The sequence below is a fragment of the Aotus nancymaae genome, unplaced genomic scaffold, assembly GCF_030222135.1.
Source record: "Aotus nancymaae isolate 86718 unplaced genomic scaffold, 86718_ANA_hifiasm-v0.15.2.pri h1tg000003l, whole genome shotgun sequence".
Taxonomy (NCBI): domain Eukaryota; kingdom Metazoa; phylum Chordata; class Mammalia; order Primates; family Aotidae; genus Aotus; species Aotus nancymaae.
The window spans coordinates 15,640,212-15,666,677 of record NW_026988414.1 but is presented as its reverse complement, the minus strand read 5'-3'; the positions used below and the strand labels follow the sequence as shown (position 1 = coordinate 15,666,677).

The window sequence follows — 26,466 nt, the reverse complement described above, 5'->3', positions numbered from 1 at the left end:
TTTAAATACCGTGCTCAGGACTGTGTTCGCAGCAATATTCAGCGTCTCAAACGTATCCTTCACACCTCTGCTGCTGACATCATTTGGGAAACTGGGTTTGTCATGGCTTAGCTGTGGCCGAGTTTTTCTGCTTCTCTGGCCTTTTTTTTTTCCCCTCCAGTTCCTGCTCTCCAGAGTCCATTTGATGTTAAGATTTTGCATTTCAGATCCGGCCTTCAAGCATAGATTGCCTCAGCAGTTTCCTTCTCCAAGCCCCTCCCTCAGCCTGCACAGCGCTTGAACGCAGAACCTACCACATTTCTCTAAGAGTGTTTGCTTGCTTCATTTTTCACCTCCCACTCCCATGGGTTTGGGAGCTTTCAGGAGAAGGAATTTTTATCTTTATTGCTTTTGTTTTTCTGGGGTTCATTTTCTTCATGCAGACCATGGGAGTGAAAAACCTAACACATAGATCAGTGCTAAATAAATGTTTGTTGAATGAGTGAATGACTGAATGAGAGAGACATAGAACCATTTGAGCCTAGGCTGGACCAAAAAAAAAAAAAAATGATTCTTTCAAAAGAAAACAAATCCCTGGGAGCACCCAAACCACTGCCTCTCACCTTGCAAGAATATCGGGAAGGTTTTGCATCCCACTCTTTTAACCCTGTCAGCATCTTACTCTTGGAGGTAGCACATGTGCTGTAAAGTCACCCACGGACCATCTGGCTGGGGATCCCGTGTTCCTCCTCTGCTGCAGATTACGTAAACTGGACGGCAGCCTCCAGATGTTAGCAGTTTCTGCTCATTTTTTTCCTCCCTTTTCAACAACAATAATAATAATTAAAGCAAACGCAGGCCTCATTCCCCCACCCGCACCCCTGAAATTACAAACAGGTGGGCCCAGATGTCCTTCCCCTTCATGTCCAAGGGCCTCCTAGTTTGAGGCCCAGCCACTGACCTTCAGCAGGGCCTGCCCTGGGCTGAGCTGAACAGTCATGCCAGCTGCCCTGTGGCGCAGGCCGCAGTCTCCCGAAAGGGGAAATGGCCATGTCATGGTAAGTCTCTGTGCCAGACTTTCCTCTCCCCACCTCCCACCCCAAAGCCTTGGCCTCCAACTTAAATGGGTGTATTTTGGAGGACTAGATGGCTTAAGAGCTTAGTAATGAGATCCCAAGTCTTTCACTGCTGGGTCAGGAGTTCATAGGCGGGCCTGGGCGACTAGTGAATGGCATAATTAGGGAAACATGGAGCAGGCCTGCGGAGGGCCCATGTGAAATGAGCCCGGCCAGGCCTTTAATGGCAGCTGTTGTCAGCAGCACGAAAGGTGACCACCACATCCGACACTAATCACTCTTCCTTGTTAGAGGATTTACCAGCTGGAGGAGCTCAAGCGCCCTGCCCACCTCCTCCTCAAAAGGGGCATCCGGGAAGGGACTTGACCCAATGCCTGGCTGTACTGTCTGCAGACTGGGGAGATAGTGCCAACCCTACGGGTTAGAGGTGTGAAAACTGACGTTTCACGCAATATAAATGAGTGGCTAGTGTCATTATTTTCATCAGAACTGCTGCTGCTATTGTGAATTTTCTTTCTCTATCTGAAATAAGGAGTGGGGCGGGAGATGAATCTCCCCATCACAATGACATAAGGATGGCGTCCATGGAAGTGAAAGCGTTTGGATATTTATCATCCTCACCGTTATTGTCACCGTCCTCATTAAGATCAGCATTTACATTGTGTGGGTCTCGGTTTTCTCATCTGTAGAATCGACTGGGAATAAGAGATAGACCGGAAGTAACACAGACTTCAGAGTCCACTCCTGGTGGTGGGGCTCATTCCCATGCGACATCAGTGCTACCATTCTCTCATCCATTGCACAGGACAGGCACCATTAATTAAATAGTGCAACCCTGAATGTAGGCCTCTAAATCCATCTCAACTCCTGGTGGATGCTGAAGTCTGTGTTAGCATCTTCACAGGTGTGGACTTGGTGCCTTATTTATTACCTCTGGACCCAGGCTGTTTATAAGGCAAACAAGGAGGAGGATAGTAATATTGGCTTCCCAAAAATGTGAGGTTTTTATGCTTGGAACATAGGTGCTGGACGGTAAATGATAGCAAAGAAAATATGTTAGCTTCACCACTTTCATGAATGCTCTCTTAGGTCTCTGACATAAGCTTTTCCCTTAGAAGGTTGAGACATCCATCTGTGGTCCCCCAGAAATTCTGAACCTGCGTCTGTGAAATTAAGCAATTTAATGAGTAATCTCTAAGAATCGGTTCTATGATTCTGAACCATACCATCTCTAAGAAATTTAGTCTCCCTGCCTGTAAAAACGTTAGTATGCTGGCGGGCAATGTTGTCTTATATGATTTCTGTATTCCCTTCCTGTTGAAAGACTGGCTTTTCCTCCATGATCATTTGGTTTGGCCAGAGATTTGCACCCCAAATCCCAGGATTTCAGACTTGTGGGGAGGTGCAGGCCTGAAGGATATTAGACCCCTAAGGAGTGTGAAATGCCTAATGTGTTAGGGACAGATCCCTGGAGCAATGAGGTGCTAATCAGCCCAGAGCTGAGCCCCAAGGCTGGAGGGTATCCAATGCCCTTATCAGAAAGTGTCTCCTGAATGGAGGCCCTGAGATCTGCTATTATTCCTAGAACTCTGGGAGGGAAAAAGAAGCCATCTCTCTGTTTCACATTCTGGTCCTGCACACAGGAAATACTTCTTTTCTTGATTGTCTGTCTATGCCAAATAATAAATCTTCATATTGAAAGAAAGGCAAACCACCCCTCACCTTCCCCTCTATCTCTTTAAGGCAGGCATCAAAGGGGAAAGCTGCTCTGGAGGCCCGGGAAAGTGATAATTGTTTCTAATGGTCAGTAAAAGAAAGCCTGGCTCCCACCTCTTTTTCTGCCATTGCTATTAAGTGTGTAAAAGGAGGTTGGAGAAGGGAATTGGATATGTGCGTGTGTGCGCGCGCGTGCGCCTGTGTATTGTGTTGTGTATCTGTTAACCCTCGGTTTCCCTTAAAGTTTTCTGTGTTCATTGGGTCAGTTTGGAATTAGAGGCATAAGAAGGAAGCAGGGATGAGAGTAGGAATGAAGAGAAGATCCCAGGTGGGAGAGGTCTATAGTTCTCTGCAGGTAGTGGGAGAGGCCCTGAACCTGAAGTTGGAAGACGTGAGTTATGTTTGTTCATTGTATTCATTGAAACATGTTATTGTTGTTATACTTTCTTTTTTTCAACAAATCTTTGCTTAGAATCTAAGCTGGACCTTCCTCTGTTTTTAATACTGAAGATAGAAAAGACAAGAGCTCATTCTTTCCCTCAATGAGCTAGTGACCAAGTTCAAGAATTGCAAATAGGATTCATCTTCTAGGCCAGTTCTGAGCAATCATAAGTTACTCCCCATAGTGTTTTGTTGAGATGGATTTAGAGACCTACATTCAGGGATGGACTGTTTCATTAATGGTGCCTGTCCTGTGCAATGGATGAGAGAATGGTAGCACTGATGTCACATGGGAATGAGCCTGGGTTCTCCTGGTCCCTTCCCTGCACTATATGGTTGTTATTATTATCTCTAAACGTTGGTCTAGGCTCTGTAGACGTGGACTTCTAGATCAAATGCATCACCAGTGAACTGCATATACAGCCTTGGAAAAGTCACATGAGTTTAGCATAGGGGACATTTGGTGAGCCCTGACCAGTAACCAGCATTAGACATTGATAAAAAGGAGAGAGAAGTCAGGCATAGGCACTGTCTTTGAAACTCATACATGGAGATTCAGATGGACAAACAAGAAACCACAATGCAAGTGTATAACACCAAAGGTATCCACCAGGAGTTATTGGGAGGTCAAGCCGTGGAGTAAGAAGAGAACAGACTGAGTCAGATGAGCATGGGTTTGACTGCTAAGCTTTGGTAGGCTGACCAATGCCTACCCAAACCTTAGAGTCCTTATATCTCAACCGGGGATAATGCTGCTTATTTCACAAGATTATTAGTAAGGTAAAATGAGATAATACACAGGCAGCACCCATTCTGGCAGACCATCTTTAAGAGTTGGTGCCCTTTCCCAGGGGAGCACTGAGGAAGGGGCAACACCATGTGATAAAAACAGCAAAGCCTGGTTTATGGAGGAGGTTTTACTTCACCTGGGCCATTCTGTGACCAGGTTCCCTGAAGCTCTTTACAGCTGTAGTCTTATAGGCTGTCTCCCAGCAGGCTTTCCCTCCTGCAGTCCTCAGGACCCTTCAGGGTCTTGGTGGTTTCCATCAGGAAACCAACTTCTGCCCTTCTTGCACCCTTGCAATTCTTGGGAAATAATCTGGCATTGGAACTGCGAGCCTGAGATTAAAATGTGGCCTAAAGAGAAATATTGGGAAACACTTCCTGGCTCTGTTTGTGTGTGTGTGTGTGCGTGCGCACGTGTGCCTATGTGTGCATGTGTGTTGCACACTTATGCATTTATGGGTATTGTTATTGTGTTATTGTCCAGTATCCATCCCCACATTCCTCCTCCCCATTCCTTTTCTTCTGTTTTCTTCTATAAGGCTCATTCACAGGTCCCTTTGGCTGGAAAAAGGAAATTGGAGAGGTTGGGCTAGAGCTTTGATGAGCACTTCCTCCCTCCCATGATTGACAGAAGGGCATATAAATCTGTAAAATCGAAATTCAATAGAAACCTCATGGCGTGTCCCCTGTGTGGGACAATACCAGAGCCCCCGCTCCCCCTCTTCTTCCTCTGTCTCCCTGCCTTTTTGTACATCGTGTGTGGGTGGAAGATAAACTGGATTTTAAAAAACCCTTTGAAAGCAAGACATGGTTAACTCCTCTAATTGAAAGCAGTCTTCTGCAAAGGAAGGGGATTTGGAGGCGGATGCTGGATGTAGTGGCTGGCAGTGCACTAAGTGGACAAGAGTCCCCAGGTCCTAGAGCCACAGAGCCCTCTGTTTCTGCAGACCTGCGAGCCCTAGTCACCACCAGACATCCTGACCCATCACAGAGGAGTTTACTGTATATCTTCAAGCCAGTCTGTTCTCCCTCCACCCAGCTGTGTTTCTCCATCCATCAAATGTGAGAATTGGAATAAGAATTTCTGAGGTCCCTCCCAGCTCAAACATCCAATGATCCCAAAGCTTTGGGCGAAGGATTTCCCCAGCTATTTTGCAGCATGAGATTGCAGACACAAAAAGGAAAAAAAAAAAAGGGAAAGAAAAAGAGAAAGAAAACACATTGCCAGAAAGGCTGCAGTAAACTTCTGTGTTACTCTTCTGATTGTCTTTGCCCAAAAAGGTGTCTTGGAAATCAGCCTTCAGCTTCAGAGAAAAGGACCCATGAGGGCCGGGCGCGGTGGCTCACGCCTGTAATCCCAGCACTTTGGGAGGCCGAGGCAGGGGGATCACGAGGTTAAGAGATCGAGACCATCCTGGCCAACATGGTGAAACCCCATCTCTACTAAAAATACAAAAAAATTAGCTGGGTGTGGTGGCGCACGCCTGTAGTCCCAGCTACTAGGGAGGCTGAGGCAGGAGAATTGCTTGAACCCGGGAGGCGGAGGTTGCAGTGAGCCAAGGTCGCGCCACTGCACTCCAGCCTGGCGCCTGGTGATGGAGTGAGACTCTGTCTCAAAAAAAAAAAAAAAAGAAAAGGACCCATGAGTCTCAGAAGTCAACAGGATGTTCACCTGGTCCAGAGTGTGGTTTTGTTTGTTTCTTTGCTTGTTTCACACTTAATTTTAGAGTTGACATTGTTTTCTGCAGCATTCACCTGAGAAGCTGGAAATCAAAAGCTGGCAGAATGTCAGAGTTGAAAAGCCCTTTGGAGATGAATTCATCTTACTCTGTCTTTCCATAAACGGGAAGAGTGAAGGTCAGGAAAAGTGAGCAATTGAGTCAGTTCTAGAAAGCAGGTCCCTTGCCTGTCAGTTGCAGGCTTTTTCTACCATATGACTCCACTCCGGGGCAGACCTGAAAAGGCCTGTTTTGGTCTGTTGAAGCAGCTTCTATTTCAGGAGCCCCAGGGGAAGACAACAACAAGAAGTCCGAAATCCATCTTCCATGTGGCTGGGATGAAGACCCTACTAGCGCAAATATATCTATTTTCTTCTTAGAAAATCTGATCACAGCCCTGAGAGATATGTAGGCAGCCTCTCTTGAAGTTAACATCTATGGTTAAGAATGTGGACTAAATTTGTGCCTGGATTGGAATTTTGGTTCTACCACTAACTGGTCGTGTGATCCTATGCAAATTACTGGGCCTTAATTTTGTTATTTGTAAAATGCATATAATTGTGATATCCACCTCACAGTTATTGTGAGCACTCCATGATTTAGTACATGCAGAGTCCTTAAAATGGTGCCCAGCATAGAACAGGCAACCAATACATGCTGCTACTGCTGTTGCTTGCTGGGGACCTACTATTTCCCGTGTGCTGGGAAATCTGCTGGGATTTATTTGAGGATAAATAAAACATGCTTCTCGCCTTGGAACTCTTTAGAGTTTAAAGAGATAAGACTGGACTCTAAATAACTGTAATCTAACTTGACAAGTGCTGTAACTGAGGTATAAATAAGGAACTATATGGATACATAAGAAAGAGCAATTAATTCTGCCTGGGGGAGTGAGTAAAGGCTTTCAGAGGAGGGATGATATTCGATAGTGGCTTTGAAGTGTGTGTAGTTATTTCACAAAATGGGCAGTGCAAGGGTGGTGAAGGTGGGATTTCTGGGCAACAGCATCGTGGAGGGGGAGTCTACAACATGTGGGAGAAAGAGTTGTCTGGCATGAAGGAAGCACCACTGTGTAGATACCAGGGAAGGGAGCACAGAGAGCAGTGAAATTGGTGGAAGCACCTGAAACCAGCTTCCAAAAGCCTTTGTAAGCTGTGTCAAGGGAAGGTTCCATCCTGTGGATCCTGGACAGCATGGTGGGTGGCTAAGTAGTAGCAGCGTGATATGGTAAGTTTTTCCCCTTCGGAAAGTTAGTTATGGGGACCATTTTTATGAATGAATGTGGCGGTACCAGAGGCAAAAAGACTGGTCATTGGTGCCCTTTCTCCACCAGAGGAAGCAGAGGTTTCAGTCAGGTCCAAGTAACAATTGTGTTGCTTTGTAATTGAGTACACAGAATGTGGAATTCTAGAGATCAGTCAACTGCTAGTTGTGATGTACAACTGGATACAGGACCTTGAAGGGGTTTTTCAAAGCCTCTGGGCCTCATTTTCTCACCAGAGAAAATGTAGTGTCTCTAATCTCATGGACTATCACGGTTAAATGATATTGTGACTATGAAACCCTTGGCGGATATTATGACTGTGGGTGTCCTTAAGCTCCTGGGGCCCTTAAAGGTCATTCAGTGCAACCATTCAGTACAATTGCAGAGGAGGAAACAGAGAGTCAGAGAAATGTCCAGTTAATTGGAGACAGAGCTGGAATTAATCAGACCTTCTACTGTCCGTGGATGGTATTTGAAGGAAACACAGATCATCTCTGCAGATAATAGAGAGTCTAAGGGATTCAGCTAAAATGACAGACCCCCTTTAAGGCCAAGTGGGAAAAGGGTCACTTGTCTTTCAGTTCCTCCAGGAATACTTTCAAGCTAGTGGATCAGCATTTGATGTGAACATTTTAGTCATTAAAAGTAAAAATTGTTTATTTTTTATTGTGGAAAGAGCACACCATGAGATCTACCCTCTTAACAATTTTTTAAGTGTATGGTACAGTATTGTTCACTATAGGAACAATGTTTTACAGCAGAGTTCTAGAGCTTACTTGTCCTGCTTAACTGAAACCTTATGCCTATTGATTAGTCACTGGTCCCTTTTCCTTTCCCCCATCCCCTAGCAACCACCATGCATTTCATCTTTGGTTCTATGAATTTGATTATTTTAGATACTTCATATTAAGTGAGCTAAGGCAGTATTTGTTTTCCATGACTGGCTTATTTAACTTAGCATAATGTTCTCAAAGTCAATTCCTCTTATTGCAGATTGCAGAATTTCCTTTTTTAAGGACAAATAATATTCCATTTTCTCTATCCATTCTTCTGTTGATGGACATGTAGGTTGTTACCACATCTTGTCTATCATGAATAATACTGCAATAAACATGGGACTGGGCAGAAGGGAAAAACAGATTTCAGCTCCATAGAATCTCTCCTTATCTCCTTTTTAGTTTCCCTAGGGAAACCCAAAGCCTAGGGGCCGCCAGTGTTTCTAGAGCACTCTTGATGTGTTCCACAATACAGGGAGCAATGTGAAAGGAGGGAGCAGGTCTTTTTCATACCAGCGTGGCAGAAAGGGGAAGTGTTCATCTTCCTGACATCTGTTGGGCTGGAAGGCTCGGAAGAACCTCAGCATCACTGGAAGGATTTGTGATGCAAGAGTGGGGGATAGAAGGGAAAATGGTATGGCTCTGCATGGGGTGTAAGAAATGTGCAGATTGGGAAGGGGGAGAAGGTTGAGAAAGATTGGGAATGTCACTGGAGCCAGTGTCACTGAAGGAACTGGAGGAGGGGAGATGATGAGTGAAGAGGAGCTTGGGAGTGAATGGTAGGGAGAGCTAAAGGGCCCCTGTAATGTGTGATGGAACTGTCCTGCATGTCCACTTCCAAAACGTTCAGTAAAGTCCACATTGCTCAGCAATGCTTTATGGAGTTAGATTTGCCTTTTTGAAATTTAGAAAAACAAAAAAAAACACAGGTCGATGAAAACAGAGCATCCCCATAAAATCAGTCACCTTGGGGTTCATACTGTATCCTCAGTCACCAACATTGTGTGATGGACAAGGCTCTTTTGTTTTCAGTTCTCTGAAGCCTGGCATGCCACATGCCATTTAGGCTGCTGAATGAGCAGATTGACACAACGTCTATGAAAGCAGGAGACTTGTAAGGATTTGCCTCTCTCTTCCTCTCTAGCCTTCCTCTACATCCCCAGGAACATAGATGATTTTCAGATCAACTAGGGCTTTGGGCAAAGGTTCAGCTGGTTTGTTCATTCTTCTCTGATCTGCTTTGACTGTCTTTGGTCAGGATTGCAGCCAACTTGATACAAACAAAACAAAATAGGAAAACAGAAGAATAAAATAATAGTATGTTCCTCTAAAACCCTGTCTAGTGCTAATAGAACTGACAAGCTAAGAGGAAATAGTGTTTAAGCAATAAGAGGGCTTTGTTTATGTCAGAGACTCCTCTAGCTGTAAATGTTTCAGATGCAGACATAAGACCCCCAGTCCAGCTTTCAGAGATGTCCTTCACCAAGCTCTGCTGGGAGACAGGCAGCTAAGAACACAAGGGGAAAGAATTCCAAAATGATACATGTCGAATTGCTGGCCTGGATTTCAAATTCCATAGATAGTTTATGCAAAGTCTTGCACTGTTGTAAAGTGTAACAGAATCCACTGGCAGATCTGCCTAAACTCGGTCCCAGTTGTTTTTGAGAAAAATAAATAAACTTAAAAAGGTCTTCCAGCACATTTAAGTGTGAGGCTCCTAGAGATTTGAATAACTGGGCCATCCCTTAATTCCTAGCAATGGGATGGTCGATTCATGGCATGTTTATTCTCAAAAAGTTACCAGTGATATTCAGATAATTAATATTGTGCTCTCAGAACCCATCAGTTCCTAGGGCCGGGGTGAGGGGAACTTTGGCAGCTAACACATTTCAATACTTTCTGATGTTTTCAAAGCAATGAAACTCTTTTCTTAAATGAAATATTATAAAAAAGGCAGCTTGATATGTAAAACAGGTGAGTGGAGATGCTCTGTTTGAAATAGTAGAGTGGAAACTAAGCAGATCTTCTCTATATCATGAATCCCTGGCCAACTTCTCCGTGGAATCTCAAGAATCCATGGAAAACATGAAAACTTGTTTAACCCAACATTCAGATGTGCAAGGTAAACTAAGAGCCAAAAGGCAAGATAACTTGTTCACAATTGCACACCACATTTTGTGCGAGCATGGACTAGAACCAGGTTTCCTTAATCCAAAGCCAGCTCACCACTGCACAACTTCCTGAGTGACATTATGCAATTCTCCAAAGCTTCTTGTCTTCCTCTGTTGGAGGTTTCCAGAATGAATTGATGAAGATGTTAACAGGAAGAGAGACCTAGTGAAGGGTATATAAAATAATATGTATTATCTTTGCAACTTTACTATAAAAATGACATTACTTCAACAAAACGTTTATTTAAAAATAAAAATATTAATGCTTGCAACTGCCGATCACAATGTAACCACATGCTTTGATTCGTGTCTCATTATTTTAAAGAGAATTGAAATTTGGCTTTTTCCAAGAGCTCCTCGAAGCCAGAACTATTGCAAGAAGTAATGGAAAGAGAGGCATTTGAATTTGCACAAATTTATAGATGCGATTTCCAGGATGGAATATTGCATAGAATATAGGTGGAGTTCTCAGCAAGATGATGTCAGGAGTAAGAAGGATGGGCTGTCATAGAAAATTCAGACCTGGTCCAGTTCATTGGAGCCCACTGTTCTGAAAATGTTGTTAAGAAAACTGATGTTGATGGCTTTATATCTATTTTCAATGTCTTTCTAAGCTAACAATTTGTATTTTTAAAAAACTTTAAATTGCATAGGATAATGTAAATCAAAAATACCCATGTATAACACGTATATGCACTACCTGCAATTGACAACTATACGTCTTGTCATATTTGCTTCATGTCTCTTTCTGTAAGAGAAATAATACACCACATATAAGACTGAGGTCCCTTTTTTTAATCCTGACTCACAGTGTCATTCCCCTTCCTTGATACACAGAGGCAACTACAATCCTGAATTTGATATATGCCTCTCTACTCTATTTTTAATTCACATGAACCGCTGGGTAATATATAGTTTTGCTTTGTGTTATTTTTGTAAATGACATCATAATGTACTTAACCATTTGCACCTTGTTTCTTTTTTTCCCCTCAGTGTTATGCTTTGCGATCTCTCCATGTTGATGTCTATGAACTCACCATTAGGGCTTCCTTTTCATTTGGCTAGGGACCATACTGAGCCAAGCGTTAAAATATTTTTACATCGTCCTTGACGGTTCATTTTTCTTACTGTTCCTTTGCCATATAGAATTCCATCATGTGACTGTTTTCTTTTTTATACGTTTCTCCTCCAGCAGGAGAACATATAGACTATTTCCAATCTTTTGCTACTGTACTTATCGCAGAAATGGATATTCTTAATCCTTGTATATACATCTTTTCTTTTGTTTTTGCTCGTTTTAGGTGTTTATGTTTGTTTAATCTTGTTGAGGATATATCACTTTTTTTCAATAGCGTATGAGATCCTCAGAGCTTTCCAGGTCAGCCGTACTTTTCAGATGAGTGGAGTGCACTGAGAAGATATGAAATGACAGCCCCAAATTCACAGGGAGGTTTTGAGAGAGGAGCCACATTAGAGAGCAGAGGAGAAGTACCAATTTGGGATGCCCTTCTACCAAAGGTCTCACGAATTTCAAGGACTGCTCAGCTATTTCTATTCCCTTATTGCACTGTTTGTGTTTATGTATGCATTTGTAATTACTTGACTAATGTCTGCACAAATTGCCTGCTCTAAGCTCTTCAGCATGTCCTTTCTACCATTTTGTCCCAGGGTGTTTGACAAGCCATAGTTACTCAATAAATATCGTTCAAATGAATGAATGAACCAATAAAGGAAATGACATTTGAATATGCAAGAAACTCCTCAGTTTGAAGAATTCTGCTTGTCTATTTATGTTTCCTCTTTCTTTTAATACTATTTGGTATTATCTGTCATTGAGAATGAATTTGTGTGTGTGTGTGTGTGTGTGTGTGTGTGTATAAAGTTTTGGAACTGATTTTCTTTGTTGATGGGGAAGCAAATGCTAATGTTTTCACAGTCTTTTCTCTGTTGTAATATCACTTGGAGCACAACTTACAGATTTGTTCTAAAATCGTCTACTTGACATTCAAGATTCTATGAGATCTAATTCTTCCACCCACCTTTTCTGCCACTGTCCCTAAGTCTTAGTAGTAACAGGCATTTTAACACAACCTCAGCATTCTGGGTTTCTGCTTTCCTCCGAGCCTGGCTTCTGTTCCGTCTGCCCGCAGTGCCCTTCCTCTTATCACTGCGCTACTCTTCCAGGCCCAACTCAAGTATGAACTCCTCCATGATGTGTCTCTGCGAGAATATCTGTGTCATCTCTACCATCAAAGTACGTTATCTATTATATCCTTAACAGCGTTGAGGATTACTTCTTCTACATTAGAATGTGAACTTCTGAACCAGATTCTGGTCTTTTCCTCCCTGTTTTTCCCTGTGGTGCCAAGAGCAAAATAGGTAACGATACAGGTTTGTAAAATTGAATTAAGTTGAACTTCTGATACTCTCTAAAACATGATTTTTTTTTTGTCTATCTTTTTCCAGGTGTGTCGAACCAAGGTGATAGATCTCAGTGAAGGCATTTCCCAGCATGCCTGGTACCCTTGCACCATCAGCTACCTGTATTCCCAACTGGCTCCGAACACTTTTTGGCTTCAGGTAAGCTGAAGCTCTGAGAGCTTTGGAATCTCAGGCAGTGAGCCACAGAAAACACTGACTCCCATGACCCTTTCTGAAGATGGGTTGTCTACCTGCTGAGGGTGTTAATTGTAAGAACAGGGAACAAAACACTTAGCAGTGTGATGCTTCCTGAAATGGAATCCTAATTGCTCATGGAGTGCCCCCACTGAGCTCTTGTTTTAGCAAAGAGTTTGGATGTATCTTGTCTGCCTGGAACCTCCTATTCATTGTTCAAGATCCTTTAAAATGATCTTTTCCTTTTTGAACCCTTTACTGATCACCAGAGGAAGACGTGACCATTATCTTCCTCCTTGTCCTGCACATGTGAGGTTGCTTGTTGGATGGCACTTGTCACATGGTATTACAGAGCTGTCTGTGGTCTTTCTTTCTGGCTAAGGATTGTGGATATTATTGCATTTTGGTTTACGTGTCACTGACCTACTTTGAATCGCCCAAAATGCAAAGGCCATGTCTTATTTAGCTTTCTTTCCTCAATGCTGAGTGCAGAGATTGACATGGAGAAGTGACAGATAATCATGCATACCATTTTTTTTTGTGGGTTTTAGTGCGCACCAGGACCTTTGCTCCACACTTTGCTCTCATTATCTTACTGGAACCTCACAGCAATCCTGTGATATACCTGGTTTTTTGTGTTTGTTTGTTTGTTTGTTTTTTGTTTGCTCTGTTTTGTTTTTTTTTTTTGAAACAGAGTCTTGCTCTGTTGTCCAGGCTGGAGTGCATGGCACAGTCTTGGCTCACTGCAACCTCCGCCTCCTGGGTTCAAGCGATTTTCCTGCCTTAGCTTCCCGAGTAGCTGGGACTACAGATGTGTGCCACCATGCCTAGCTAATTTTTTGTATTTTTAGTAGAGATGGGGTTTCGCCATGTTAGCCAGGATGGTCTCGATCTCCTGACCTCGTGATCTGCCTGCCTCGGCCTCTCAAAGTGCTGGGATTACAGGCTTGAGCCACTGCGCCTGGCCTGGCTTTTTGTTTGTTTGTTTGTCTTTAATCCAGCATTTAGAAATGTTGGAACTTAGACCCAGAGTGGCCCAGCCATTCACTCAATATCACACAGCTAAGTAGGAGCAGAGCAAAGATTGAAATTGGGTTTCTAATCTCAAAGCCTGTGCTCATCACTGTTAGGTTTCATTGCCTCTTCCTTCCAATCTTGGACCCCTGACGAGTAGTAGCCCAGTTCTTAAAAAGGAAGTTTCTCCACAAATGCATTCCAGTGTGGCTGCCTCCCCACCATGTGACTGAGGGCACATCTGACCCTCCTGTGTCTTCTCAATTTCAGGCATATTTTTCTCAGCCAATGGTTGCCGCGGCTGTCATTGTCCACCTGGTGACGGATGGGACATATTATGGGGACCAAAGGCAGGAGAGCATCAGTGTGCAGCTGCTTGATACCAAAGATCAGAGCCACGATCTAGGTGAGCATGCCCTCTTGGGTTTGGCTTGCTCTCGGGACTTACTTCCACCTCTGCCCCATAACTAGTTGTGAGGATCAGCTTAGAATGAGCTCTTCCTTCCTTTATCCTTTTTCTTGCCTCTTTTCTATTTGGCATTCTGGTTGCCCTCAAATCAAAATGTGGTTATATTTTGAGAAAATATAAAAGAGAAAATCTAGATCAGGCAGAGACAGGGATAAGGGGCCAATGGCCAAGCCCTCCCTTCTGCCAGCCACCTTTAACTTCAGGCATCCCGTATCATTCCCCAAAGACCCCGAGAAGGAGCGAGACTGAGTAAAAGCCATTTCCCCATTGTACATGTCAGCACCTGACACCCAAAGAGAGGCACTGAGAGACCCCAGGTCACACGGTAGGTCGGGAATTACTAGTTAGGATGTCAGTGTCATAGCCTATTGCTTTTTACCCTATAACCTGGAGCATTCACAACCGTCCACCCCAAGTGGGGACTGTATCACCAGTTACAACCTCTGGAGAAGTTCCCAGTGGGAATAGGAATAGAAACGTTGTAGGAGTAAGGAGGCAGTTGAGGCGTCAGTCAGGTTCTACCAAGTGCCTGAGTGCAGGGCCAAGGGGGAGAACAAGGGCTGGACTTGTCACTTGTACCACCCCTTTGCATACCCACATGCACCGTGGTTCAGAGGAGAGGGCCTGAATCCAGAGCTAACGGCTGAGGTTTGAATCCTGTCCCACCACTCAGTCACCTTGAGAAGGTGAGCAAGCTTCCTCCTCACACATGTCATTTAGAGCCTCATTTGCTTTTCATCTACACAGCAAGGACAATGATATCCACCTTAGAGTCGGAGTGCGCTATTATTTGACGCTGTTGTAACCATGCCTAGCACAAAATCAGACCCTAAGACATTCCTATTGCCACTAAGAATTTCCTATGACACCTGCCCATTTCCAATCTACCCTGGAGAGCTCTGGGCAACCTGGCTACTCCAAGCATTTGGAATTCTTGGCCAGTACTGAAGCCTAGACTTTAAAGCCGTGCCCACACCATCCCGCAGAAAATGCTTTCTTTTTTTCTTTTTATTTTTTTTGAGATGGAGTTTCCCTCTTGTTACCCAGGCTGGAGTACAGTGGCGCGATCTCAGCTTACCGCAACCTCCGCCTCCTGGATTTAAGCAATTCTCCTGCCTCAGCCTCCCGAGTAGCTGGGACTACAGGCCTGCGCCACCATGCCCAGCTAATTTTTGTATTTTTAGTAGAGACGGGGTTTCACCTTGTTGACCAGGATGGTCTCGATCTCTTGACCTCGTGATCCACCTGCCTTGGCCTCCCAAAGTGCTGGGATTACAGGCGTGAGCCACCGCGCCCGGCCATGAGAATGCTTTTCAAAGACCTGTATGAAGCAAGCAGGCAACGGGTCATTTCAGGGTCAGAAAAAAGCCAAGGGAACAGGGAAGGTTTTCTTGTTTCATTGTTATGCTTATTTATTGAGTTAGTTTTAAAGGCAAGGGAAACATATGAATAAGGAAGAGAAAGGACATCCCTCTGGACTTAGCAGGATTCCTAGGAAATTTCCCTAAGTGAGAAACAAATATTTTTGTAGTTGTCGTGGCATAACCCAGGGCTCTGAGGAGAGGTTTTTCAGCAGAGTGGGGAAAAGTCTGGTTCCACAGACCCTCTTTGGATCCTGCTACTGATCCTGAGGCTCTTCTGTTTTTCCCCTTCACCCCCCGCCCCATCACCATCTTTCCCAGTTCACAGTATCCCAGCATTCTGAGGCGTCTTCACCTCTGGAACTGAGAAGGGCATCTGCTTCAGACTTCCTTACATAGCAAGGAAGACTTCTCCTTACATAGCAAGCCTGCCAGGACCCAGTTAGGTTTATACTATTTTTTTGGACGTGAAAACTGAGTTTTAGGGGCTATCTGGAGTACCACTATTAGGAAGGGGCTACATCAGCATTTAAACTCAGGTCCACGTAGCACCGAAGCCAGCTTCCGTTTTGCCAACTCCATCCTGCCACGGCCTGCCTTTCCTTTTGTCCCTTGGTGTATCTTTTCTCCCTGGCCTTCCCTCTTCCTTCTTGGAGAATAGGAACCTGCTGCCTGCATTAGAAAAAACTGAGGACTCTTGAGTGAGGCAAGCTTGGATTCTCCTTAAGAGTTTGAGTCATGCCTGGGCCGTGCTCCTCTGGAAAGCTGCCCCTGCCCACAATTCTCAGCCTCCTCTGCATACTAAGCAAGAGGCCCTTCCCCCTCAGGGCTGCTTTCAGGTTCACAGATGACCTAGGAGAGTGGGCTTTTTATCCTGGGAAGTGCCTGTTGCTATGAATTATTTCTGTCACTTTTCCAACTGACCAGGCAGGCAGCCTGAAACCCAACAACTCAGACCAACGAGCCCTACAGCAATGTGGGAGGGAGGCAAGAGCCTGGGTTGCTTGGCTGAGGGGTGGCCATTTGGGGGAGGGAGAGGGACTTTGGGCAGTAGGTGAAGGGGAAGCTTAGGGGGCAGGGAGGCAGGGAGATTGGAAAGATTTGGCACCAAGAAAAAAAGGCAGACAAAGAAACTTTCCATCAGACTCAGAATCCTCACCGGCCGCCCAATGGTGCTTTTGTGCAGTGACATGAAAGGGTCTGGGGGCTTCGGGAAGGGCCCGTTGGGGAGGGTGTGACTGGCCTTGAGTAATGAGCCTGGCCCCTTGGCCCCTCTGTCTCCCTTGACAGGCCTCCATGTCCTGAGCTGCAGGAACAATCCCCTGATTATCCCTGTGGTCCATGACCTCAGCCAGCCCTTCTACCACAGCCAGGCTGTACATGTGAGCTTCAGTTCACCCCTGGTCGCCATCTCGGGGGTGGCCCTCCGCTCCTTCGACAACTTTGACCCCGTGACCCTGAGCAGCTGCGAGAGAGGGGAGACCTACAGCCCTGCCGAGCAGAGGTAAGGGACCCACAGACTACTTGTCCCAGGCCATTTGTAGCCAAGTGGAGATAGTGTGATTTTGAAGCTGGGTAGCCATTTGTGCGGCTGTAAAAAGTATGTGCATTTCTCCCTTCTCCATCCATCCTCTGGCCTCTGGCCGGCTCTGCCTTTGGGCTTGAGAGGCCCATGCGTCTCTAAATTCCTGGGGCAATTGAGGGAAACAGGATTGTGTGGTGAAAAAAGAACCTCCTTACCTGGCTTGCAGTGGCAGAATTGACAATAGCTTGCAGGGTGACCCTGGAAACATCAGTTTCCTTCTCTGAGCCTCAATGTCCTCATCAGAACAAAAAGAGGATTAGCTCTCCCTTATCTCTGAAATACTGGAATATTCTGCTTCCTAAGTGGCACAGGCAGGAGGCATAACCCTCCTAACCAAGGGGGATAGAGTGAGGCTGGTATTTGTATCACCCTGGTTCACCGTGTGCATCAGGGATAGGTGAAATCTCTCTGTCTTCCACAAGCCTAGCTCCTGTGACCTCACGAGTGGTCTAAGAGCCTGTCTTTTGACTGCATGACATCACTCCCTCAGTGCTTTTGAGCTGGCATCTGCTAATACACCCAGTTTGGAGCTACAAGGGAGTGGGGTTTCCCCAAAAGAATACAAGCTTTGGGAACACTCTTACTTGGGTTTGAACCTCCACGTTACCACTTCTTAAATGTGTGTTCTTGGTCAAGTCACTTCAGTTTTCTGAGTCATAGTTTTCTATTTTGGAATAACAGATAAAATCTACTCCACAGGGTGGTGGTGAGGGTTAAATGTTGCACTGTAGGTAAAAGTGTTCCTGAAAACTGTTAGGCATTATGCAAATATAACATATTAAAAGAGAATATTTACAACCTTCTTTTGATGATGGTGCTGCTTCTCTGCACAGAATTTTGTGTAGAGTTCTGAAAGTTAGAGCTGGAAAAAGCTTCAGAGATTATCTCATACATCAGACATGTCCAAACTTCTGTGTTCCCATGTAGAAGCACAGGGCCCAGAAAGGGGAGAACTTGTGCAGAGTTGCACAGCGTCTCTCAGATTTGTTTAATGAGACCCAGAAGGAGAGAGAGTTGTGACTTTTGTAGGCTCCCCAAGAATGAGGCTCTCTGGAAGTCGATTCATACCTGGGGGGCAAGAAAAGAAAAGGGAAGAGGGGGACACCAGCCTTTCCCACGCCCCTGTTACCACAGAAGACACAAAAGGTGGTTGCAAAATCCACAGTGTTTAGCACCTACTGTCTCTAGCTTCTGTTGTGCAAAGTCTGTCGCAATCTTTCGGAGGCAAGAGCGTCTTAAATATAACTCATTGTCATACTTCACTCTAAAAGGGTGTTTTTATCCCTTGTTCTCCAGACCCTATAAAAATAAGTTAATTCTCAGAGCCTGGGGAAATGATGTCAATGAAAATCCATCAGATCGTTTCCACAAGACTTTCCCATTCTTACTCAGCCATCCCGATCAACCATACGTTGACTGAGGACAGGACTGACGCGTTTGAATTCTCGATGAATGGCGCCTGGGCCCTAAGTAAATAGTAGGAAATATTTTACCTCTAAAACATATTGATAAATGTGTATTCGTTAGTTCTTTGGTTGTAGGAGGAACACTGAATGCGGGGAAAGTGCTGACCTGTATCTGACTAATTATGTAACCTCGGATTAGTCATCCCCTTCTCTGGCCTCAGTTTCCCCATCTTTAAAATGATGATAGTGGTTCGCATGGATTCTCTGCGGTTCTTGCCAGTTTTAACAGTCTGTGATTTCCAAGAGCTGGGAAAGATGAGAGAGGACAGTAAGGTACAAACACTTGTTGATCTCCAATAGATAGGAACGTTGTCTTGTTTTATTATATAGCTCAGAGAAACAGAGTGAGTGAGTCATGACCATCCAGGCAGTAAGAGGCAAAATCCTGCTTTGTCTGTCCCTGAAAGCCATGCTCTGCCCACCACTGCAAGGCACGAGTAGCAGAGGAACTTTCACAACTGGACCCATGTGAACATTTATTCAGTGGAACTCCAAGTGAGGGGATGGAGCTGCAGCTCTGAGGTCTTTGGCTGACTTGTTCCTGAGCTTGGATCAGGCTAGGACAGGCTAAGCCTGAGGGCTGAGACTGCAGGACTGCAGCACCTCCTCCTGAGTGCCCCAGTGGGGAAAGGACAGCAGCTGTTCATGGGGAGCTAAAGAGGCATTCAGCAAAACAAGCAGGACTCTGCAAACATGCAAATGCATTAAAGCAAACAAACAAGGGAGGAAAGAAAGGAAAAATAAGCAACAACTGTAAAGAGCCATGGGATGTTTTCCATCATTCCCAAAACACCAAAATAAATAGCATCACTTTTTATAGCACAAATTTCAGCTGGTTGTAGCAGAAACAGCCCACTTTACTCTCAGCTGTTCCCAGGTCGGGAAAGGTACTGTTTCTCCCCTCTCCTTTTCTCCTCCCTCCCACAGCCTTTTCTTGTCTCCCTGCATCTCTCCCTCTCTCCCCCTCTCCCCAGTCCCTTTTCTCCCACCTCTCCATCTCCTCTCTCTCTCTGCTTCTCCTACCTCCTTTCTCCTCCTCATTTTCTGTCTGTCCTCCTGAGAGCAGTGTGATGCCTACTGTGGTGCCCTGGGAGGAGCAACTACCACAGAATCAGTTTGGGCAATGTGTTCCACTCTAGCTTCAGGGGTCTCAGTCTCTTCGCAGTCCTCGGTATAAATTCAGAGACCCAAGAAAACAGGATCAGGTTTCAAAGGAGAGGTCCAGTTGTGGAATTCTAGTCAAATCCCAGCTCCACACCAAGTTGTGGAACAGAGAAAAGGTGGGGAGAGGAGCATAGTGGTGGAGTGTAGGTGGTGAACAGGCTTCTTTAATGAGAAAAGCTACAGTGGTGATATTGTGGCTCCAGTATCTGTCTCTCTCACACACACACACACACACACACACACACACACACACACACACCCCACATTCATCCACCCTTGTGGTTCTAAACAGAAATTGAACAGTTCATTATAATTTTTAGAAGGCCAGCTTTGGGAGGAAAATAAGTTCTTCACATGGCTAGATTAACTCTTTCAGCCAGGGAAAACTTCGAGTGTTGTTCGTTGGTTGGGGGTCTGGGTACCCACAGACTGGAGCCAAGCATTTCTAGAGTCTGTGCCCTGATGAGGCCCCATGTGTGGAATATCCCATTAGTGGATGATATAGGGATTCATATATAGGGTTTGGAACACAGAATGAAGCTGCTCTTGGCCAGAGACCACAGATTGCTCAGATCACTGCCACAACCTCATCCTGCTTCCCCAACCCGCAAAGGAATTAGTGCCTCTCAGCACACTGGTTGGGAATCCCTAGTCTGGGGAATATACCTGCAAATGGAACTGCTGTGACTAAGCATATGTGTGTCTTTGACTGTGCTGAATACTGCCTGACTCTTCTCCAAAATATTGTCCAATTCACAGCCCCATCAGTGACCCACCAGAGTTCTAGTTACTCTGTATTCTTGGCAATGCTCGAGATTGCCAAAGACTCCTTTTTCCTATTTTTCTCATTTCAAAGGGTTCTGAAATTATAGAGCTCTGTTGTTTTGTTCTCATAAAATCATGAGGCCTGAAGCTGGGGAGGGCTCTCAAAGATTTCCGGTTCTGTGCCCTAATTTGAGGATGGGAAATCTAAGGTCCAAGGAAGGGAAGTTACTCGCCTAAAGTCACCCAAGTTGGAGACAAAACCAGCACTGGAATCTAGTTCCCAGGAATCCAGTTATCTTTCCTCTTCGTCAGAGGTTCCAATACTCGTGTTCCACAGACCATATTAGTCCATAAACAATCTCTCTTTGGCCTTTATTAGTTATCTCCTTTAATTAGTTGCCAGCATTTAAATATCAGGAGAGTTCATATTAGAAAACAGAATACTTCTTGGAACTCTTTAAAGAAATGAGAAGCTTTGAAAACATCGGGCCCTCCATCCCACTAGGCAACCTTGGACTGGAGCAAAGCACTCTGCTCTTTGGCCAGGCACATCCCCTCTCCTCAGCACACCCCACTCAGCTCGCCTGAACTCTGCAGGCCACTGAGCTTGCATCATTTCATCTTCAAAATCTTGCCTCCTTACCGCACCACAACACTGGCTCCTAGAAATCCAAGGTAAAGAACCTGTTAGGATCATTCCCCCAGTTGCCATATTTCTGGGTAGGAAAATGGGGTCCTAGAATAGTAGCTGTTTCTTAGTTTCACTTCCTAAGTGATCTTGCAGAACTGATGCCAAGAACAGTTTTTCCTCCATTTTCCAGTGTGGAGCACTTGTCTTTTTTATCCTCATCTGAGCAGCCCAGAATGATTTATAAACAGCCTTTCTGTGATTATCTCTGCTTCCCTATGGCATAATTGCAGCTAAGTAGCAGGGCACAGCAGTTACACTGTGAGTCAAGGAACAGAACCAGGAGAGGAATGCTTGTCAGCGCTAACTTCTTTATCCGGGTTCCAGCACCCTCCAGGTATCCTCTCTTATGCATGACTGGAGACCATTCTTATTGACAATGGAGACAGCAATGGGGGATTAGCTATTGGATCAGGCAATGTTTTACCTATATATGGAACTTGAGTCCGTAGGTAAATACATTAAAAATATAGATAAGAAGAGAAGAAAAAGATATTTAAGTATCTAATTAGCTCTGCACCCCAGGGACCTCCACTTTTGCCCAGGTGTGAGAATTTGATCTATAGAATTCTCTGCATCCCTTCCCACTCATCCATCAAATTGGCCACTTTTCTCCCTTCAGAGAAGCGTCTTCATTTTTTCCTTCTTATGGTATTTTTATTTATTGCCCATCACCGCTGTTAAATCCTTCCCTCATTTTTTTTTTTTTTTATGAAGCAGCAGAGCCTTTTCTTTGTTTTCCTTGTTTTGCTTTTTGTTTTTGTGTTTCAGAAATGACAGGGCTGTGTCACAGAGTTATTTGAGAGGGTCAGTCAGGGTAATGTTTATCGTTTTTGGACAGTGTGTTCACACAACCTTTTCCAACCAACAGGATAGCAAAGAGAAAAGAGCAGGGACTTAGGGGACAGACTGGCAGATCTCCATTGGAATTCTGTCCAAGCTGAGTGCCCTTGGGCAAGCAATTTAAAACTCTTAGTTCCAGTTTCCTGTTCTTGAAAATGGGAATAATATCACTACCTCCAGGAGCTGCTGTGTAGAATGCAAATAAGGTGATGTAGGTGAAACACAGCGGCCAGTGCCTGACACAGATCACCTCCCTTATCCCTTTTCTTCCTGTTTTCAAGCTGCGGGCCAGGTGCAGACAGATGTGCTGAACAAGCAGGATGCCTCAATCCCCGAAGCGTATTCTAGAAGGCCTAAGAAATGTCCCATGAAGAAAAGGTTATCAGAGTTTAAAAAATAGTGTGTACCTTAGCCCATTCTGGAAATTCTCAATGAGTCATCCAAAGCATTGATAAGTCCTGCAACTAAGAAACCTAACTGGTTTCATAAACTCAATGCTATCCTTACTCATGTGACCATGAAATCCTTTGGTCAGGTGATACATGAGATCAGGGACTATTTTTCCTTTTGTAGCAAAAAGAGACAAAGTAGAGAGACCCATCTTCTCAAGGAGCTTTATAGTTCCCAAAAGTACAGTGGTGCAATCTTGTCTCCCTGCAACCCCTGCCTCCCGGGTTCAAGTGATTCTCATTCCTCAGCCTCCCATGTAGCTGGGATTATAGGTGTGTGCCACCACTCGCAGCTATTTCTTTTTATTTTTAGTAGAGATGGGGCTTCACCATGCTGGCCAGGCTGGTCTTGAACTCCTGACCTCAAGTGATCCTCCTGGCTCGTCCTCCTGAAGTGCTGGGATTACAGGTGTGAGCCACCGTGCCCCACCTCCAAGCATTTCCCACACATTGACCTTTCTAGTCTATAAACACACCAAGCTCCAACCCGTGCTGTAATTTTGTACCTGCTCTTCCCTCTGCCTGGTTCTGCCTCTGTCCCAAACCTGTGTATGGCTTATGCCTTCATTTTATCCAGGTAGTAGTTCAGATGTCCCTTCTTCATGGATCCTTCTATGCAAAGTGCCTTGCCCCTCCCCACCAACTGTCACTCTCTATAATTTCACCTTGGTTTAATGCCCTAACTGCATGCATCATTATCTCAAATGATCTCATTTATTACTTTTCTTTGGCATATATCCTCCCTCCTGAAATATACAGGATAACAGGCATCTTGTTTATCCCCTCTGTCACTATATTCCCAGTGTATGGAACAATGTCTGGTGCTCCGTAAGGCCCCCAGGGAAGGTCTGTTGAATAGATGAATGAGTGAATGATGTTTCACCCTCTTGACAATCCTAATAAATAAATTATTTTATTATTTCCACTTTACAGATAAGGCAACTGAGGTTCAGGATGTTATATAAATTTCCAAGGTCAAACAACTGATAAATGGCAGAGCTGGGGCTGGAGCCCAGATTTCCCTGATTGATACGCCTTGTGCTCCTTCTACCTCAGAAAACAAAGCATTTCAGATTTTCATTTTCTATGAAGAAGAACTTTAATGTGCACAAAATAATCAGGGAGGGCACTGTTCATACTTTAATGGCTCTGAAACTTAAAGAAGAAAGTCATCTTTCCCTCTGGGTCTTCATAAGAGCCCAGGTACCTTCTGGGAGTGCAGAGTAAGAATGCCCAGACTGTTAGGCACAGGTCAGAAGAACAGCTTGGGAGCTAGTAGCTTACAGAGTAAATCTATTTAAATTGGAACCATGCGGTTCCTTCCCCTGGTGCTTACACAATGTGAGCAGATGCATTGTTTGGTGTCAAAGCCCTTGTGTTGACTCCACAGCTACAGCCTCTTTGAGGTCTCCACATGGTACAACGCTGAGGCTGTCAGGAGAAAGAAAAAGGGCAGAGAATTGGAGTGTCTCAACAAGTGTTCCTTAATGCCAGTTGCCCTGCATCTCAGGAGGGTGTTGGAGAATTGCAAAGCTCCCATCAGTGAGAGTCTGAGATCTAAATTAAATGCTCATTCTTTTCTGGGTACTTAAAAAAGTAAATTGGTTTGTGATATGGTTTGGAGGCTTTTAGCTCCCCACCTCCCCAGACTCTGCTTCTCACTATACTTTTGAGTAGTGGGTAGAGAATAGGAATAAGGTCTCGGTAAAACTCTTAGTTGGGTATCATGAAACAGAGAGAGAGAGAGAAAAAAAAACTTGGAAACCTTTTCTGATACTGGTTTGACCAAAATGTCTCCCTGTCTCCTAGATTAAAAACAGAAACATAAAAGCCTTGAGGTTCTGAATGCAAATCCGTGCATACTGTAGGCCAGGTATTGGGGGTAGACACAGTCAGAGAGGCAGACGTTAGAGAAAATTGCCCCCTAGAAGTTCTTAGTGTTAGACAGAATCAACCTCTTTAAGGTGTTTAAGAGCTATTGCAAGGCACCGTCACAATTTGTTTTCTGCTATTTAGGAAACATCTGCAAAGCATTTTTATTGGCACTGCATAGTACGCCAACATGAAATAGGCATTATCTCTGCCCTCATGGACGTTCTAGTTCAGAAACATGGGACGAGGTTCATAACGAGGCCTTCGGAGTCACCCATCTAGATGGGCACTTAAACAAGTAACTTAATCTTGCCGGTTTCCAATTTATCCAATTGTAAAATGAGTAACACTTAGCTCGTAGTGTTGTTGTACGGATGGAGTAAGCTCATGTATATAAGCAATCGCTAATATTAACTAATGTTATTGAGTGCTTGCCTGCCTATAATACAAGGGGAATGATCATCCAAGCATGAGGATATTATGCTGTTTCTATTTGCATCCTTAAAGATTGCCCTGCAATCTGGTATGTTCCACCAGCAACGTGGAACTGAGTTTTTAATACTTCGAACATGAGGCAATGGCATTAAGGAAAGAAGGGTAGAATGCCCATGAGGGTGCTTGCTGAGGGACGCAAGGGAAAGCTTCCGAAGTTTTCATGATGCTTGGACCTAAAGAATGGGTGGAATTCAGACTGGCAGAAAGGAAGAATTCAGAGTGGCAGCAAGGTGCAAGGTGTAGTCTCTGTACAACTCCACTAATGATTTATAAGTTACTTTACAGTATAGAAGTCTTCTACATTCATCACAACAGTTGAGTCTTGAGGCTGTATGAGGTTGGCCAAATTTGAGAGCATACTGAAGCTCAGAGATGTGATGTACCTTGCCAACTAGGTAATAGAGCATAGGTGTGTTTATAAATAACACCAGCTTCCTCTTATTGAGTGCTTAGTAAGTTTCAGGAGTTCTGCTATGCATTTTTTTCTGATTTAATTCTCAAAATGATTCTTGTAAAATACGAAAAGACTTTTGCTTAACCTTGTGCCTGGCAGAAAAACCAATAAATATTCACTGTAATCCTGATGATCCCCTTCTCACAAATGGAAAAACTGAGGTTGCGCAAGGTTTAAATCTTGATAACATACAGCTTTTAAGTGGCAAGATTTGAACTCTGGTTTGTCTGTTGCTATAACTTGTGCTCTTAATGAGAAACTGTAATCACTGTCTCTAGAGTCATCTTCACCTCAGCCAGCACCCCTTTTTGCCCTCAGTCTCAAGCCCCCTGAAATCTTGGAGAAAGGCTTTTAGCCTTTATCTTCCAACTGGAGCGTGGCTGTCCTCTGAAGAGACTCCTTCTTCCCCTCTTGTTTCTTTCCTCCCCAGCTGCGTGCACTTCGCATGTGAGAATACTGACTGCCCAGAGCTGGCTGTGGAGAATGCTTCTCTCAATTGCTCTAGCAGCGATCGCTACCATAGCACCCAGTGTACTGTGAGCTGCTGGACAGGCTACGTGCTCCAGATGCGGCGGGATGATGAGCTGATCAAGAGCCAGGTATGTGCAGGTGCTGAGCTCAGAGCCTCTCTGCAGCCCAGGGAAGGCTTACTGGGTGTTGAACATGTTGTCTGCTAAATACCCAGCAGCACTTAAAATAGTGCTGCCACATAGTAGGTGCTCAATAAATATTTGTTGATTAAATGAATGAGTGAATCAATTAACCAAGCAAGCAGTCTGGAATCTCTAAGAAAATGGGTTCCTGTGCAGAGTAGTGTTCCACACAATACTTACCAGTGCTTTTGTATAGGTTGCAAATCTCTAAGACCATGAGACCGAGTATTTTGGAATGAATATCTTACAATCAGATCTCTGGCAAAACTGAATGGGCTGCTTTAGGACGAGATGAGCTGTCTGTCAGTGAGATGCTCATTCATTCACTAATTCATTGCAAAGCATCTGTTCACAGGAAATTGGATGCTATACTAGGTGCTAAAGAAAAAGAAGCCATTGGCTTGGTGCAGTGGCTCATGCCTGTAATCCCAGCACTTTGGGAGGCCAAAGCAGGCAGATCACGAAGTCAGGAGATCAAGACCATCCTGACCAACATAGTGAAACGCTGTCTCTACTAAAAGCGCAAAAATTAGCTGGGCGTGATGGCATGTACCTGTAATTCCAGCTACTTGGGAGGCTGAGGCAGGAGAATCACTTAAATCCGGGAGGCGGTGAGCCGAGATCATGCACTCCACCCTGGCGACA

At 44.6% G+C, this 26,466-nt stretch overlaps 1 protein-coding gene across 1 annotated transcript in view; it reads left to right on the top strand.

Annotated features, from left to right (window-relative positions):
* The window catches only part of PAPPA (pappalysin 1), a 224,488-nt gene that overhangs the window by 138,262 nt on the left and 59,760 nt on the right, over window positions 1–26,466 (top strand). The window contains exons 10-13 of the mRNA XM_012472748.2: window positions 12,394–12,507; window positions 13,828–13,963; window positions 16,678–16,891; window positions 25,599–25,767. Coding sequence (XP_012328171.2) covers window positions 12,394–12,507; window positions 13,828–13,963; window positions 16,678–16,891; window positions 25,599–25,767 — 633 coding nt within the window. The remainder of the gene's footprint in view (window positions 1–12,393; window positions 12,508–13,827; window positions 13,964–16,677; window positions 16,892–25,598; window positions 25,768–26,466) is intronic.